At 39.2% G+C, this 16,908-nt stretch overlaps 1 protein-coding gene and 1 non-coding gene across 2 annotated transcripts in view; one reads left to right on the forward strand and one right to left on the reverse strand.

Annotated features, from left to right (window-relative positions):
* Positions 1-16,908, reverse strand: part of LOC106920040 (ATP-binding cassette sub-family C member 5) — a 37,584-nt gene that overhangs the window by 19,754 nt on the left and 922 nt on the right. Inside the window, exons 2-7 of the mRNA XM_088009440.1 lie at positions 14,308-14,499; positions 12,147-12,302; positions 4,362-4,509; positions 2,155-2,388; positions 1,802-1,975; positions 755-902 (exon numbers count right to left, since the gene is read on the reverse strand). Coding sequence (XP_087865566.1) covers positions 755-902; positions 1,802-1,975; positions 2,155-2,388; positions 4,362-4,509; positions 12,147-12,302; positions 14,308-14,489 — 1,042 coding nt within the window. The 5' untranslated portion in view covers positions 14,490-14,499. The remainder of the gene's footprint in view (positions 1-754; positions 903-1,801; positions 1,976-2,154; positions 2,389-4,361; positions 4,510-12,146; positions 12,303-14,307; positions 14,500-16,908) is intronic.
* Positions 10,440-10,512, forward strand: trnav-uac (transfer RNA valine (anticodon UAC)). The gene has a single exon. It is a non-coding gene; the product is annotated as a tRNA-Val (tRNA).

Raw genomic sequence — 16,908 nt, forward strand, 5'->3', positions numbered from 1 at the left:
CCTGCTCAATCAACAATAATTTAGCAAGTGGTTTCTGAATGGTAAATCAACAACCAAACGTTTGTCTTTCAATCAGCCATTATACAGAACATATAGCCATAAAACCAGCTGACCAACTGTGCTGGAGGTCCCCTTGTGTTGCTAGGTGACAGCCAGGGCTTGGATGCGGTTGCTAGGTAGCAGCTCAGTGTGACTCGTTAGTTGGGAAGTTTATGAAATGGCTCATTTTTCAGACACTAAAAAATGGCTGGGTGGTTTTCTTCATGTGTTCAAGCTGTTTTTAGAAGCTGTGGGACCCAAACTTGAAGTATAAAAATATGCAAAAAAGAGATTTTTTTCATGACAGATGATTCAATCATTCTTCCTGTGAGTTGACTTGAATTCAAAGCTGAAATAAAAAGAATCAGCAAAGCACACTTGTCAAAGAAAGAGGGTAATGCTAAAATCAGTCTGAACTATGGAAAAACCAGAAGTGCATTAGTGAAAAAAAAAACAAAAAAAAAAACAATCCAGATTTTCCAAACATTAGCACCTACATAGAGGTAGAAAACATTGAGAAGCACTCAAAGGAAAACGGATTTGGGGTGATGGAGTAATCTCCTGTCATTTGCATGTGACTGATATTAAAAATAAAGTGAGCATGAGCCCACAGAAGAACAAAGCAGCTCTGGATTCTTCAGAGAGGCACAGAAAACAGGAAACAGGCCCATTGCATGTAAACGCTGAGTCATGTAGGAAGTCTCCAGGCACTCACTCTGAACGTTCTGAGAGAACGCGTCTTCCCAGCAGTACATCTTGATGAACTTTATGCAGCCCAGGATCTCGTTCATGAGCCTCACCCGGCGGTCAGTGACCGCCACGCACTTCCTGCGGAAATACGCAGTCAGCCTCGACGCGAGCATCTGTCCAGACGGCGATGGGGAGGGGGAAAAAACGATGACAGAATAAGTGGCAGGAGAGGAAATGAAAGCAGACGCACTTGTATTAGCTGAGCTGTGGAGCCTCTCCGGGAGACTAGAGTGATAAACGTCCTTCACATGAACACCAAAGTCTCCGGCTGTGCCTGAGGTGTAATTGGTGTAATTTGACGTTAACAGCTCAAAAGGTGATGGGAGATTTATGGTCACATAGTTATGATGCGATTAAGAGTGCTGGTGGGGTTCTTGAAAAGTCTGTAGAAACTATTGCAAAAAAGATTTAGTCAGCAGCAGAGTTTGTTGTTTTTCTTCTTCAGTCTTTTGAAATTTCCTCTTTGTTCCCTATAAACTGTTTAACATTTTCTCACATTACAAGTAGAAATTTAAATGCAATTTACAGGAATTGTATGTGACAGATCAACACAAAGTAGTCTATAAATAAGTGGTGAAAGGAAAGCAATACATGGTTTTTGTCAAGGTCTCTCAGACTTTCGATTTGCTTTATTTTGGTATTTATATTCTGCTCCTGTGTGTTTTTTCAGCTACTTATCCCATTTGCTCAGAGATATCTCTGTCTGCCCTTCATTTGGGTCTGGCTCTAAGCCATTACATGACAGCTTTTCAACTTTTTTACAAATAAAATGTGTAAAATATCTGCATGCATCTGTTGTCCAGTCCCCTTTACTCTGAGGCCATTAAAGAAGAATAAGTGCAACCAAAGCATTCAGAAATCAGCTAATAAGTCAACAGTGTTAAAGTTTGAAGCTTAACACAAAACATGACAGGATTTAAGGAGCATACAGATTTTTCTAAGGCACTCTGATGGACACAGTGACTGACACACAAAGCATCACATTCTCCATTGCCTCAACAAGAAATCATACCATTACTGGGTAGAAGACGATGAAAATGGCTGATCCCAGCAGAGCTGTGGGGCCCAGGAAGTAGGCAGTGTAAGAAAGGCCGAGTATTCCCACCAATGGCCCTCCAGCCAGCAGGCAGCCCACTGACACCGCTTCATACAGCCGCTGGCCATCACTGGAGCAGATATTGATCAGCTGGGCAGGAAAAGCAAAGACAACTCCTTGTGTTTATTGATTTAAGCCGTGTGACTAATTTTAGTCAATCTCGCCCTAAAAATGTGAGATTTGTAAGGAAATGATCAGGACTGGTGCACTGGTCAACCATCTCAACCATCAAGATGCAACTCTATTCCCTCTCCACTGATGCCGCCTACCTCGCCTGGGGTGATGTCTTTAGTGTTGCGCAGGCGGAGGATCTTCTGGAAAGCAAACGTGAGCGCTGCCCCACGGAGGCGCGCGGCGGTGCGGTAGTTCACAGCCCACATGAGCGCCAAAGACCAGGAGCGCATCAGCTCCATGAGGAAGATCCCGGCTACCAGAGCCAGGCCGTACAGCACGGAAATCTGGGAGCTCTGGGAATATTCCAGGAGAGCTCGGACCAGCAGAGCCTAAGTGTGGACAGAAACGAGGAGGGAAAATGTAGCAGCAAAAAAAAGAAAGACGTGAAAGAAAAACTGTTCAGTTTAGAAAATCTGATAGAGTGTAGAGTGTATTATTGAAAGGGAAATAAAATGAGAAATAGTAGCTCCAAGGTAAAATAGTTCATTCAATACCAGCTACACTTAGGCTACATAGTCACAGAACAGCCAAATGGGACCCAAATCTGATTTTTTTCCCCATAAGAACCCATATTTGACTTTTTAACCCATTTCCAGTTTACTTCTCATTAGATTTCTCATTTAAAACATCAATGATGCCACGACACACTGTAACAAGGTTCTCTATGGGTTTTGGAAGTCAAATAGGTCCACAGCCTCCCAAGTCCCGCAGAGTGCTCAACAGTGAGTACAAGGTGTGCTTTCATTTCACACCTGATGCGCCTGGAGTGTTTTTTACCCAACAGTTTGACCCGGAGGTGCTGGGTTTGATTCCAGGCCCGCTCTCAGCCCCCTAGCGTTTGTAGGTGCAGTCAAGTGATGATAGGATCCGTTTTGTTAACCTTAGAATCAGGTGTCTGTTTCTGCAGATGCCTGTGTGAAGTGGTCTGGATGAAAATCAGCACCTCCAAATTCGAGACCATGGTCGTGAACCAGAAAAGGATAGAGTGTCCTTTCCGGGTCAGGTACGAGGTCCTACTCCAAGTGTCTGGGGAGAGGGAAGCCTGCGTCTCTCTGCTTAGGCTCTTGTCCCTGTGACCCAACCCTAGTATAATGATGGATGGATCTATAAAACCACTAAAGCCATGAAAAAACTAGCCCTATTCTCATCTGATCAAAGAACACAACTGCAATCAAAATCCTAGTAGAGCTTAACAAACTCCACATGTTTAAATTTGTCAGGCACACTCAGAAAAGCCTTTTCTGTCCAAAAAACACAAACAACTGGTTGGCATGTAGATGGTGTCTAATGCCTATTACGAAAACCATTGTCAACCCCCAAAATGCTACAATGCAGCACTTTTCTAACAGGAGTCATGTATTTGATCTGCAACCCTTACTACCCTGCTCACAAATATGTCAATACAAATATGGATCCTCATTCAGCCTAGTGGCCAGGGGCTAAAAGAACCGGACTCAGTGTCATGTTACATTTATTACCCAGGGAACGCCACGGGTTACTGATTAGAAGTGAACCAGAAACCTCTAGAAACTTTGGTCAACTAAAGAAAAGGAAAATATAACATTTAAACAAATGGTTCAATATTCAGTAAGACAATATAAGTCCTCTGTCAGGTATTCACAGTTTGCATGAATGCATTTACATTTTTAATTTAAAGACTTTCTGCATACCTTTAGAAGTGGGTGCAAATAAATGTGGCCAGTGATGCATATGAAATCCAAGACCACTTAAATATCTTTATCACATCTTAAACTGCAGGAAAAACTCCACACAATGCTGCTGTGCGATCATGTGCAGCAAGCAGTTTAGAAAGCAATGGTAGAGAAATGCGTCACTGACCAAAAACTAAATCCAGTTAATGCTATTAAACCTTGGCAGCACTGATGAAACAAGGCAAACATACTGCAGCATTAAAAATAAACTGCTAAGGATACAAAGGAACAATGCAAGAGAATTTAGATAAGAAGTAAATTTGAACTTTAAACAAGGCTGTGAAGTTATTTCAAATATCTGATATGGAAAGACTAGAAATATGCACCTATTGAATATTTTCTCTGAGGGCAAATAGGTAAAAAAACAAAACAAAACAAAAAAAAAAACAAGCAGAGACATAAAAAAAGAACTACACATTTCTGACCACAAATTATTTTGAGTTTCTCCATCACCATCAAAGGCTTTGTTTTGCTTTAAAATAGCAAGTCTAGCAAGAAAGTGAATGAAGAGATTTAAAGTGCAAACAAGAACCCTGAGGGTTTAATTCTCAAAGGAGCATGAACAGAAAGAGGATTTGAATGGTACTCACAGGTCCAACGAAGCCTGCCACCATTGTGAGGAGGAGAGAGAAGATCGCCACCAGCATCCGGGTTTGGCAGAACCTCCAGAAAACTCTTGTCAGTGATACTCCCTCTCGTCCACGCATTTTCAGCTCACTGTGCCACAAAAACTCGAGTCTGAAATAATAATAAAAAAGAGAAAGATTCACTGCTAGTTTGGCCTTTACAGAAGTCGAGATTGTATTAAGTAAAAGAGAGTATTCTATATATTGCTCTTTTGTCTTAAATTATGTACAGGCAGTGTATCAGAATGCCAAGAATCCACCGGGGGTCGGGGGGATAAACAACCTGGCAGGCAATAATTCTATGTAAAAACCACAAGAGACGTGCAGCTAGTGGTGATAATAAAGAAGGTGACCTACAATATAGAATCATGAATGATGCATCACGTAATTAGTCTAAGAAAGGAAGGTAACATGTTGAAGATGCTCTAAAGTACCTCAATGGCTGCAGAATGTGGCTTGAAGTGGATAAATATCTTGTTGGCCAAATGCTTCACGGCTAATGAGTCTATAAAGCAGCAGCGGAGCAGCTGCAGAAAGTAATTTACGCCCCAAACGACTTTATTAAAAACGTATCAGAGATAGACGGAGCATTAAGGCAGCTACACGTTCACGCTGCCTGATAATTACTATTCTAAGTCAAATGGTGCTGAATGTAGGAAATTACAATTAAACAGCAGCCAAAAGCAGCACACACCCAACTTGAATTAGCTGAGTGTGTGAGAGAGAATTAGAGATGCAATGCCTCATATTCTATTAAAAAACAGGCAGAAATGTCATCAGCAGGAGGAAATATTGAGAATCTAGTTGAGCTCAATTTAAACAAATGAGTGACGAAAAAGTTTATGAAACAAAAAAAAAACTTTGAAATGAAAAAAATCAATACCTACTGTAGCACTTTGAAAAAATAGATGACAAAATATGATTTCACTTAATAACATGGCCACTATTCGAGCTTTACTTTCATGTGAAGACTTTGCCATACAGTGCCACACTATTTAAGCTTGACACAGAGTGGAATAAAAAGTAAAAATGTTAAATGCATTCATATTTAATTCTTTGTGTAATTGTTTATAAAATATGTTTCATAAAACACTTATATCAAGACATTTTTCCACATTATAAGTGGAAAAATTTGCCGGTGGAAGTGGAACTTTTTAAAATAAGCACAAAGGAATTATTGACTTCAAAATAAGTTCATATATTTAGCTGAAAAGTTACTTGTAAATTAATTTTGTTTTGTTTCAAGTGTGCCAAGATGTTTGCACCAAAAACTAGACAGAGATACTGGATAAAATTTTGTGTATTTGGATTATGGCTTGAAAAGCCTTCTGGGAAATCTCGGGCTGCTGTTTGGCAACCTGAGAATGATTTTATGTTCTGTACAACTTCGTCCCTGACCTCTGTGGTCTGTTCACTGTTGTTCATGATGATGTTTTGTTAGGGAACAAATGTCTTTATTGACCAAAATTGAGTGCACAAACAAAGACCTGATTATAAGACCAGAGAATACACAGATGTTTTTAATTCAATCACTGAACCGTTGAAATATTTCTAAATACAACAAACAGCCAACATTTTTTTAGTAAAAATCTGGCACAATAAAAACCCTAACATGAACATAACAATTAAAAGACGTCTGCGTTGCAACACAAGCTCTCGTGCGTCCGCAGACTCCAACTGAAATGTAAATGAGAGCACAGGGGCAACAATGTGTGCTCCGCAAGCGGGACTGTTTGCTTTTTAAGCAGGAATGAAATGTTCCTAGCAGCCACCAGCCAGATGGCAAGCAACGCTGATGTTTCAAGGAAGTGCTGGCCGGGACATTGCGACCAAGGTTTGCACCTCACCGAGCACCAACAAGTGTCAACTCTCCCAGGGTTCCCTTTCTTTTTTTTTCCCCTCCAAATTCTCCATCATCTCTGCAATGATTGCACAACCATTCCCGCTGTGTATGACATAACGTAAAGCATTCAAACACAGCACAGAGGCAGGATAGTGGTTCACAAATGCTCCTTTTGAGTAGTCACAGAAGAAGTAGAAATGCACCGCCAGACACTGAACCACAAATCTTGCTGTAGAGCAAGTCACGCAGTTGTCACCAGATTCAGAAGAACTTCCTCAAAAGTCACCCTCCTCTCTATTGCCAAGTCATGCCATGGCGATGTGACGGCACAAGAGCAATGAAGAAAAAGGCGTTTCGTTTTCAGTGAGGGTCTAAATGCCCTCTAATGCGCTTATTTCTGGTCTTGATGGTTCATTCAGTAAATTTGAGCATCACTATTTCTTAAGCCGTGCTTTGGCAGCCAAACAGAGACAGTCAGTGACAGCTAATTATAGTGACAGTCAGGGAGTCAGTCTGAGACTCAGGTGGAGGAGTGACATAAGCGCACAAGTCAGGCAACAACTCTCACTGTAATCTCTAATCCCTGCTATACTTAGACGCCCCATCCCGACCCCAACACAGTGTTCCTGCGTCAGTGTAAAGAACAGGCAGGCTGATCGTCACTTAGGTCTCATGGAGCAGACTGAGCACATCTCACAAAGAACAACAACAACACCAAACAAAAGTACAGCACCTTAAGCTGAAAGTTAAAGGTGGCCATCTTTCCCAGAAGAAATTTAAGTTAAGGGTGATGTGTAAGACTTACCATCACACTGTGTTTTATATATTATTGTCTAAAATAATTGGAAAAAGGTTCAACAATTTCTGGTCCACACAAACTTCTGTGTATTTTGTTGGGATATTACGTGTTCGAACGACACAAACTAGTGCGCATGTGCAAATGAAATGAAAAATTATGCTATGCATTAGTTTTTAGTAGCTCTGCCATAACTTTGTAAAATCCCCTTTTTGCTGCAATAATAGCTGCAAGACTTTTGGGGTAAATTTTCAAGACTTTGCACAACTAAACACTGAAGTTTTTGTCCATTCTTCTTTGTAAAACAGCTCACAGTCAGATTGCTGTTTTGGATAATTATTCCTTCTGGTAATACACAGGCTTAGTTTTATCCACATGCAGTAATTTGCATGCACACCAAAAAGTTGAATATTCTTTTCATCTCAGAAGAGCGTCTCATTTCACATATTTGCTGTGGTCTGAGATTCAGACTGATTTGTGCGACTATTTTGGTCATGTCAAGACCTTCAGCTTGAGCCAATCCATTGAGATTCAAAATCTATCATGATCAAACTCATTAGCCTGCTCTTTTCCCTCAAAGCTTGCTTTCCGTGCTACCAGCACGTTGGTGTTTTTGCTTTCAGTATTTTATTGAGTCAATTCTTTTATCAAAAAGTGAAAAGCTACCTGAGCCACCGACTGCACCATTAGCTCAAAGCACAATCAATCCACCCTCTTACCTGACAGTTCAAGAGTGGCCATTTCTTTATTTTAATCTTTTGCTAAAAAACATGCCTTTGTACATCCTGTTGATGGAAAAACTATTTTAAATTTCTTGTTACCAAAAGAACAACTCTCTCCTGTCAGAGACTTTGGTTGTGTGGAAATCCTCTAAACCCGGTTTGACCAGGATTGGGAAAATCTGACTCTGTACTGCATCACCTGAACCTTCCTTGCAGATTGATACCAAATAAGCTTTCTAAGAGAATAATGTACTGATCTTCTGAACACTTGAGAAAATTATTCTAATGTTGCAACAGCTTAGTTTTTGCTTTATAATCGTTGAAAACATGATTTATCCACTACCAAATGATAAAACTGTATAAAACTATTTACATGATAATAGAAATACAGTGCCTTTCATTAACAGAAGTGGTTATTGGAAAAAATCCTTCAGTTGCTCCATTGACATATAGACTAACTTAGATCAGCTCTATGCCTGAATCTATCGAACTTAAATTTGGTGAATCTGGGCTGGACCACAATAAGCTAAAAATAAATTCCTCTATCACATGTTCATGTCATTTGGTAAAATAAATAAAAACCTGAAATACCTATGCATTTACTGGCATCTAAACCACAGCCAGTTAAAAAAAAAAACATAGCACGTATCACACACTTTTATCTAAGAGGGTCTACAGCACATGTGTCAAACTCAAGGCCCGCGGGTCATTTTATGTGCCCCCCCCCAGCGTTTTATAGGCTGATGATTGACTTAAAATTGGTTTTGAGCACGAATTGATTACAAACTACTTCTCCCATAATGCATTCCGATTGTTACCAGCCAACATTACGGCTTCTCGCCACTAGAGAGCAGCAGAGTCACCTCAAGCTGCTTATTGATTTTCCCAGCGAATAAAACTGAGACACCGACAAGCTAACATCAAAACGTCCAAGAAAAGAAACATCGATTTACAAGTAAGACTGTGAATGAAGATGTGTGTGAGTTGGTGTCAGGGCGGCAGGTCGCGCTAGACGTTATCTTGACCGACAACATAAAAAAAAAATCGGTCATGTACTATTTTTATCCGTGAAATTACAATCATATTAACATCGGCTATTTAGTCGCATTTTATGCGGTTTAGTTAATATTCACCGTGAATCCAGATCCCGTCACAGATTAAGCAGATAAATGCATCTACATTTTTCTCGTAGTGACAAAAACCACTGACTGAGGCCCAATAACTTTTAATAAATTAAATTAAGCGACTTCACTTAAATTAGCATCACTTCACCCGCTGGGGTATGAACGCACTTCCTCCTGGTTCCCATCTGCAGAAAAATCTGCGCTAATTCATCAGTCAGTTGGATCTGTCTGATCCAAACGGATCAACTGAACTCTGTGAGTGTTTTACCCTGTCCGGTGTGAGCTTTTACCAGGATTATTATTTATTTGTTTATTTTTGCGTGGTTTCGCTTCTCCGAAACGGACAGATGTTACGTCTGCTGCTGCTCCAGAGCGCCGCTCTCCTGGGTAACGTGAACCCAGAAGGCTCCATTTGTTAAATCCACTGGATGAGTTACTTCCAGCAGATTTTAATTCTTCGCAGTAGGGAGCCTCGTCCGCAGTGGTTGAGCAGCGGACTGCGCATGTTACAGTCTGCGTCGTCATTTATTTCTCAAGATATTTCTAAGAGAATAATGTACTGATCTTCTGAACACTTGAGAAAATTATTCTAATGTTTCAACAGCTTAGTTTTTGCTTTATAATCGTTGAAAACATGATTTATCCACTACCAAATGATAAAACTGTATAAAACTATACAGTTTTATCATGGTTGTGTTAATCCTCAAATGGATTAACACAACCAGGGGCGCAACTACATATTATTCAGGTGGATGGGAAAACATAAATGAACCATTTTTAATTTTGAACCCTTATTTATTGTAAAGTGTTGATTTTATCTTTGAAACCTTATTTAGTTTGAAGTGTTGATTTTATTTTTGAACCCTTATTTATTTTGAAGTATTGATTTTATTTTTGAACCCTTATTTATTTTGAAGTATTGATTGTCTGAAAGACCTTAGACATGAATTGCCCCATATGGGGTTTGAACTGATGACCTCAGGATTACCAGCATGGTGCTCTAACCTGCTGAGCTAACTCACCTACCTTACAAACTGATGAGTTTCCATGGATTTAAGAAGAACTTACATGATCTTACCACAATGAAGATTTGATAAAAGTGCTTATATGAAATGTTTTTCAAAACATCATACATAATATTTTATTTTCCAGAGATTTTGTATTTTGAAGTGTTGATATTATTTTTTAACCATTTTTAATTTTCAAGTGTTGATTGTATTTCAGATATATTTTTTTATTTTAATGTGTTAATTTTATTTTTGAACCATTTTTTATTTGTAAGTGTTGATTTTATTTTTTAGCCATTTAACCAAGTCTCTGTAGAACCATTTGTCTCTGCTAATGACATCTTCAATACAATTTTTTGATCCTACGCTTAGTTTATGGACTGTAATGTGAAATTAGGCATAAGTATAAGTTTGACAGTTTGTTCACCAAGTTACTGTGCTCTCTGAGAGGATCTGTGGTATAAGTATTTGACATTGTTCCATGCCCATCATTGACATTAGTCTCTAACAAAATGTGGCTCATCTACCAGGAACACTGCAAAGAGCATGAGTTTCTGTAGTGTAGTGGTTATCACGTTTGCTTTACACGCAAAAGGTCTCTGGTTCAAAACCAGACAGAAACAGATTTTGTATGTTCTATTCATCACAGGTGTTTACTAAAGGTCAACAAGGGTTCTGTGGTGTCAGGGTCTGTACTCTGATTCCAGGCATCAGAGTACAAGCCTCAGTTGAAATTTTCATGCGTTGCATCTCACATCATCAACTTTGGAACCTCAAACTGAAACAAAGCAGAGGAGTTCAGTTCCTGTAGTGTAGTGGTTATCACGTTTGCTTTACACGCAAAAGGTCTCTGGTTCGAAACCAGACAGAAATGGTTTTTGTAGGTTATGCATCTCTTGGGGTGCAGTGAGACAACAAGAGCCTTCCTCTTTCGTGATGGTTCATTTGCCAGTTGGCTTCTTTGAAATCGAAGCTACTTTACTTCAATTGCCAATTGGCAGTTCTGTGGCGTAATGCACATGTGTCAAACTCAAGGCCTGCGGGCCACATGTGGCCCCCCAGCATCTTATAGGCCGATGATTGACTTAAAATAGGTTTTGAGCACAAATTGACTACAAACTACATTTCAACCAAAGGTTTGTAATGCGCTTCCTAACCTTTCGCTCCAAAGCGTCCGGTCCATAACTCTTCAACACGCTGTCAGCTCCCGGTCAGAAAGACGCATTTAGTTCAGAGACCATGAGATGATATTCAGAAAGGATTTTTTTTATTAAGTGATTTCAGTTGCCTCTGAGACTAAATCTCTGTGTAAAGTCTATCATGTCTACCCATGTGACTTTTTATTTTTTGTTTGTTTTAAACACTGATTTAAATATTGTAATTTTAAAACTGAGCAGTAATTTTACATCCATGGAAACTCAAATGTAATATTTAAAACTTCAACACATGAAATCAGTTATTTAACTATATGAGGTGGTGTTTAATTTATTTTTAACATTGTATTTTTAAACATTTATGCTAGGGCTGCCCGAGTCTAGTTTTCCAGAGCTACTAACTGCAACTTCAGATGCATTCCTTCTCTAACACACCTGGACCATTGACTCATTATAAGCCTCTACAGAACTGAATGAGGGAAGTCAACCTTTTGTCTGGGGTGTTTTAGCAGGGATGCACTTCTGATTTGTACCGTCAAGGTGGCCCGTTGAGGGGGGCCAATATGCTGAAGTGGCCCTCGGTGAAATTGAGTTTGATACCCCTGGTCTACAGGCTCTAAAAGGAGGCAAATTACCTTTTTTTATTTCTTTGACTCTGTAGGTTTTCTGCCACTAACTGAAAAATCAGAATGTTTAGTTGAACAACTGTGAAGTGGAAAATCTAAGATAAAGGATTTTATCAATATATAAATTAATGTAAAACCTCCTCAATTTGATATACCATTTTTTTCTTAAATAATAAAAGGAAACTTGATTTTTTTCCTCTTGCTATTTTTTTCTTTTTCTCCTCATGACAGGACAGCCACTCAAAATAGAAAAGTCCCAGTAGGTTTGGGTCTTTTGGGAAATAAAGCAAATATTGAGGTTAAAGTCTAAAACTAAATTAGATGGGATCAGTCCTTGTAGTACTTTCTATAGCAAAAGAAAACTGAACAACTTTCACATTTCTTCAGTTCCATCTTTGAACTTGTTCAAAGTCTCCAGTATTTCCGGAACAATCTGCCTTTTCACACCTCCGGTCGCTTTCAAGAGGACAGTCTCACCTTTGAGAGTTGACCCCTGATTCTTCGTGGCAAGACAATCCCCACACATCATCTAAAGACAAGCTGGACTGCTTGTAGGCCTTCAGTGCCAGCGGGGAGAGCCATTGCAGAGTCATAAAAGAGAAGAGGCCGGCGTTATCAACTGGGTGCTGATGCCTGGAATAGAGCAGAAGATGTGGAAATTTGTGAGAGCCCTAAAAGTGCAGCGCTGACACGGAGATGCTATGTTATTTCTCATGGAAGAGGTGACTTTGATGGCCAGAGTCAGCAACGGGAGAACCCTGCCTGCAGTGTTTGGACAGCAATTTGCACATTCTTCACAGAAATCTGAGAAAGGAGTGAAAAACAGCAGGGCAGGAGGGGTTTATCAGGTGAGACATGCTCAAACATGGTGCTGTGTGTCACCGAGGGATAAGTTCCCACCGAGGGATAAGTGTAGCAGGAGGCCCTTATCAGGGCCTCCTGCTACACCCCAACAGTCAGCAGAAAACCACTGAGTGAAATGCACACACAATGTATGTCATATGCATTTAGTAATGTCACAGAGAGAAGCATTAACATTAAATGTTTGAGTTTAGTCTTGTTTCTTTTAAATCCACAGGATCAAAAGTTTAAACACTCAGCTTGCCCATCAATATTTGGTTCGATCAATCAATCAATTATGCGTATTTGTATAGCACATTCAGGAACAAGGCAGTTCAAAGTGCTTTACATTATAAAATTACAATATACAGTCACAGATTGAGAAGCCAATAACGAACGTTACATTTTGTCCAGTGCCATCATGAAAATAATCATAGCAGGGGGTTTAAATCCCACAAGAAAGCCACATTTCTTTATAAGCTTTGTTCCAGCCACCAGCAGTCAGCATTATACTGGAGGTCAAGACTTATAAAGCTTCATGTTTGTTGCTTTATGCATTCCAAATCCAGCCTGCTGGTGTGTTTGGGTTCATTGTCCTGTTGGAACACAGTTGTGTCAAATTTTAAACCACAAAGCTGATACTTTAAAGTAATATTGACACATTTAGAGACAGTCTTCCATTTCCACAAACCCACAGCATGATGCTGCCACCAGTATGGCCGGCCGTTGCTAAGAGTTTTCTAGGGTTTGAAAACGTTCCTTTGACTTTACCAAACACTATACTTTCTATTGAGGAACAAATTAATTAGTTTTTAGCTGGTCTGAACTTAAACCCTTCACTAGAAAGTATTGGGCTTGTCTATGCAGGCAGTTTTTATATATTAGTGGAGTTTTAAACTGGAACAAAGCCTGTCACAATAAGCAATAAATCTCCTAAACGCATGACAAATTAAAATTAGCTCTATGATTTCTGTTCTAATAATTAAAATTTTTTTGGGAGGGCAGTTTTGTTAACTTTATAATCCATTTCATTTATGCTTTCAGTCGTGTGTGGTTCTTATTTCTGCTTTACTTATTGTTTTTTGTCACTTTGTTTATGTGTTAATTATTTTGGATATTAAGAATGTCCGAAATAATTATTTACAAAATTCAAATTTACTATTCATTAAGAGGGCAAGCTTGCATTCTTATGCCATTAAAATACTTATATTGGTTGGATATGCTCTCAAAGCAGCAATGTTATTGTTTATCACAATAATTTCTTGGGTAACTTATCATCCAGTAAAACTTGTAATTGTGACTGAAACTTCTTTCTTGGGTTTTATGTTTTCAGTCCCTGTTGGTGCAGAAGTTATTAACTGGAAACTGTGACACTGACGTTCAAATATCTTTCAGCTCATGACAAATTGAACATCGCTGAACACTTGAACATCGCTGTTCCTTTGATTCTTTCTGGACATTATAACCAGTTCTATTCAATCCGAGCATCACAATTTGGGTGAGACTGTTGAAATTCAGGCGGTATTCGGTGTTCCAGCAGAACAGTAAGCCTCAAATATTCAGAGAATCTGGGGTACTACGCTTCAAAGCTGGGTCAATGCCAGGTCACAAAACAATTTAAATAAATTGCTGCGATTCTGCCAAGAAGAGTGGTCAAATTTGTGGTCCAAAATATGCCAGAAGCTTGGCAGCAACAACATTAATGTGAAATTGATGCTCATGATTCATGCATGTACATTTCTGTTTCAGTCTTCTGTCGCTTATGTTAAAAGACATAAACATTAAATAAATGACTGACTTGTGTGTTATCCTGAAGGGCTTTAAAAGCTGCAGGCTTTTGCGGTAGCGGCCTCGTCTCTTCGGCCCCCTCTCTACCGATGTTTCGCTGTCCTCCTCCTCATCCAGGTGGGGCAGCGGCTGTGGAGAGGATAGTGGAAGGCCTTCCACCCGGCCGGCTGCATCCAGGGCATCAGGGAACATGGCGGGGCCGCTGCAGATTTAAAAAAAAAAAAAAGAAGACTGATTAAAAATAAATAAATTAAATGCTTTATATCAGCATCAGCTACTGACATAAAACAACAACTACCACCGCTACTTAAGATACTAGTCAATTTTCAAAACTGATTGCGCTGGATCATGGCAGGAGCTTTGTGTGTAGATTGATATGTTTTTATTAAAATTCTTCAATAAGTCAACATTTATACACTGCATGCCACAGAGCAAACAGTTATTGATATGTGTAAGCTGGAAACTCGTCGTTCAGTCCTGAAGTATACATCTGTGTTCATGAAAGAGGAGATTTAAGATGGATTTTTTTTTTTTATTTGATACAAACAAAACTAAGATGATAGAAATGGGAGATAGTTGGTTAAAAGCTGAATATTTTAAAAGTACGAGAAGGAAAGAACGTAGTGCAGAACTCTATTTAAAGTTAAGTTATTTTAACTTTAAGAGATTTCTAAAGTTATTTAAAAGCTACTTTATATAACAAAATGATTGAACTGGGAGATTTCAAATATTTCCATTTTCATAATGAGGCAGCCATGAAAATAACCCTCGCAAAAGTTTTTTCTAGAGACTATGCTGCTCATGATGGCAGCATAATTTGCTGCTGATTTCTTATTTTTGTAGACTTCTGTTCATCATTTTTGGGTTGTTTGGACAATTATTTCCCCTGTTTTACGGTGCAGCTGCAATAATTTTTTTTGCTTAATAAAACTGTCATAATCAAATTTGCACTGCCTTTACAAAAATTGAAAGCTATTCAGTAAAAATAACAATAAGGAAAAACCTCTGATCATCTTTTAAACATAAAACGTTATGTTCGCCTCAGAAGACAGAGTTACAATGAGGGTGCAAATCAAATACAAATATATTAAGAGGATATTAATAATATTTGGAACAACTTCAGTTGCAGCTTAAATGCCTTGACTTACAAATCTGACTTGCTGTAAGGGATCTTTTGAGAATCTTTAGGATGTACTGACACAAACTATGATGATGTGGTCCAACTCTCTCATCACTGACATAAGATTGCGTAACCTTATACTGCAGCAATAATGCCAAAGTGCTTCTATGCCAAATGAAAAACCCAGCCTTAAAGGATTTGCTTTGCCTGTAGACATTTTAACATATGATGAGCTGAAAGCTGTGAAAGCTTCACTGTTCTCCACATTCCTGTCAGCTGACTTATTAATCTTCACAGAAATGCACAAATCTAACGGACTGATGTACTTTCTAACAGGCAACAGGTTATCTTGGTGTGAAATGCTATGGTATGCGCTTTTTTTTTTTTAAATCACTCCTAAGCTGACATTTTCAGCCAAACTCTCAGTGGGAATAGATAAAACACAGTAATCCACCTGCTCTGTCTTCCTTTAACCCCAAGAGCTATTACAGAAGAGCAGTGTTTTGCTGAATCACCCTCTGCGATGCAGATAGTCTTTTATAAAAAAAAACACCACCTTGCTCGCAGGTCAGCACCTCTCTCTAGCATACAGCGCTTATCTATTTAAAGACGGCTTGCCAGCCGCTGCGAGTGCTCAGAAGCAGGTGTCTGAGCTGTGCCAGCGCGTCCCGTACACCGTTACTGATCCCTTCTGTAGAAAAGCTCCATTACAAGGTCAGCCTGGCCTGGTGTGGGCCACAATACTGTCCTGGGAAAGCAGTCGGTGAGGGGATTCAATACTGACAGCTCAGCTGGGGCAAAACAGAAACTGATACCAGAAGTAGTGTTGGGAAATATGCAGAAATACAGTCACTGTTGATGCAGCAAAAACCAAAGTTTAGAGGTTAGGGGAAAACACAAATCCACAGCCCTCGTGTGTGAAGTTTCTCTAATGGCTGTGACTCAGCGCGGCGGCGACTTAATGTGCGCTTAAGGCAGCCAAAGTTTGCTTTCATGCAATGACAGTGTTTTAAGCAATGCAAATGATCTAAAAAATGATCATACCTGTTAGTCAAGTTTGGTCAGAAACCAGACAGTGGAGGTTTCTGACACACTGTACTAACTTGAGTACTGACTTGTAGACATTGTGTCAACAAAACAAACATTCCAGCTGAAAAATGGAAAGGGAAAAACACTTAAGAATTTTGAACAGAATTCCTGCATGTTAACAATGTTAGTTGAGTTAAATTAGTTGTCTGATCCGATCTTAAAGTAATTTCTTATGTCTTTATATCTTGATTTTAATCAGTCAGGTTTTTAAAGTTGTTCTATTTTATGTTGCTTTTTGCAAGTTTTTGAAGTTTGACTGCTTTATAACTCAACTTCTGTCCAGCTAACACAGATACTCAGCTAAAGAAGCAGGTATCTCCAAGGCCCTTTGTTAGGTCCTGGATGGATTGTGTTCAGTAAAAAAAAAAGTATTTTATGTACTGTTTACCTGAGAAGTGCACA

This window comes from Poecilia mexicana, unplaced genomic scaffold, assembly GCF_051168715.1.
Source record: "Poecilia mexicana isolate PSO_F unplaced genomic scaffold, ASM5116871v1 scaffold_10, whole genome shotgun sequence".
In the NCBI taxonomy this organism is placed as follows: Eukaryota; Metazoa; Chordata; class Actinopteri; order Cyprinodontiformes; family Poeciliidae; genus Poecilia; species Poecilia mexicana.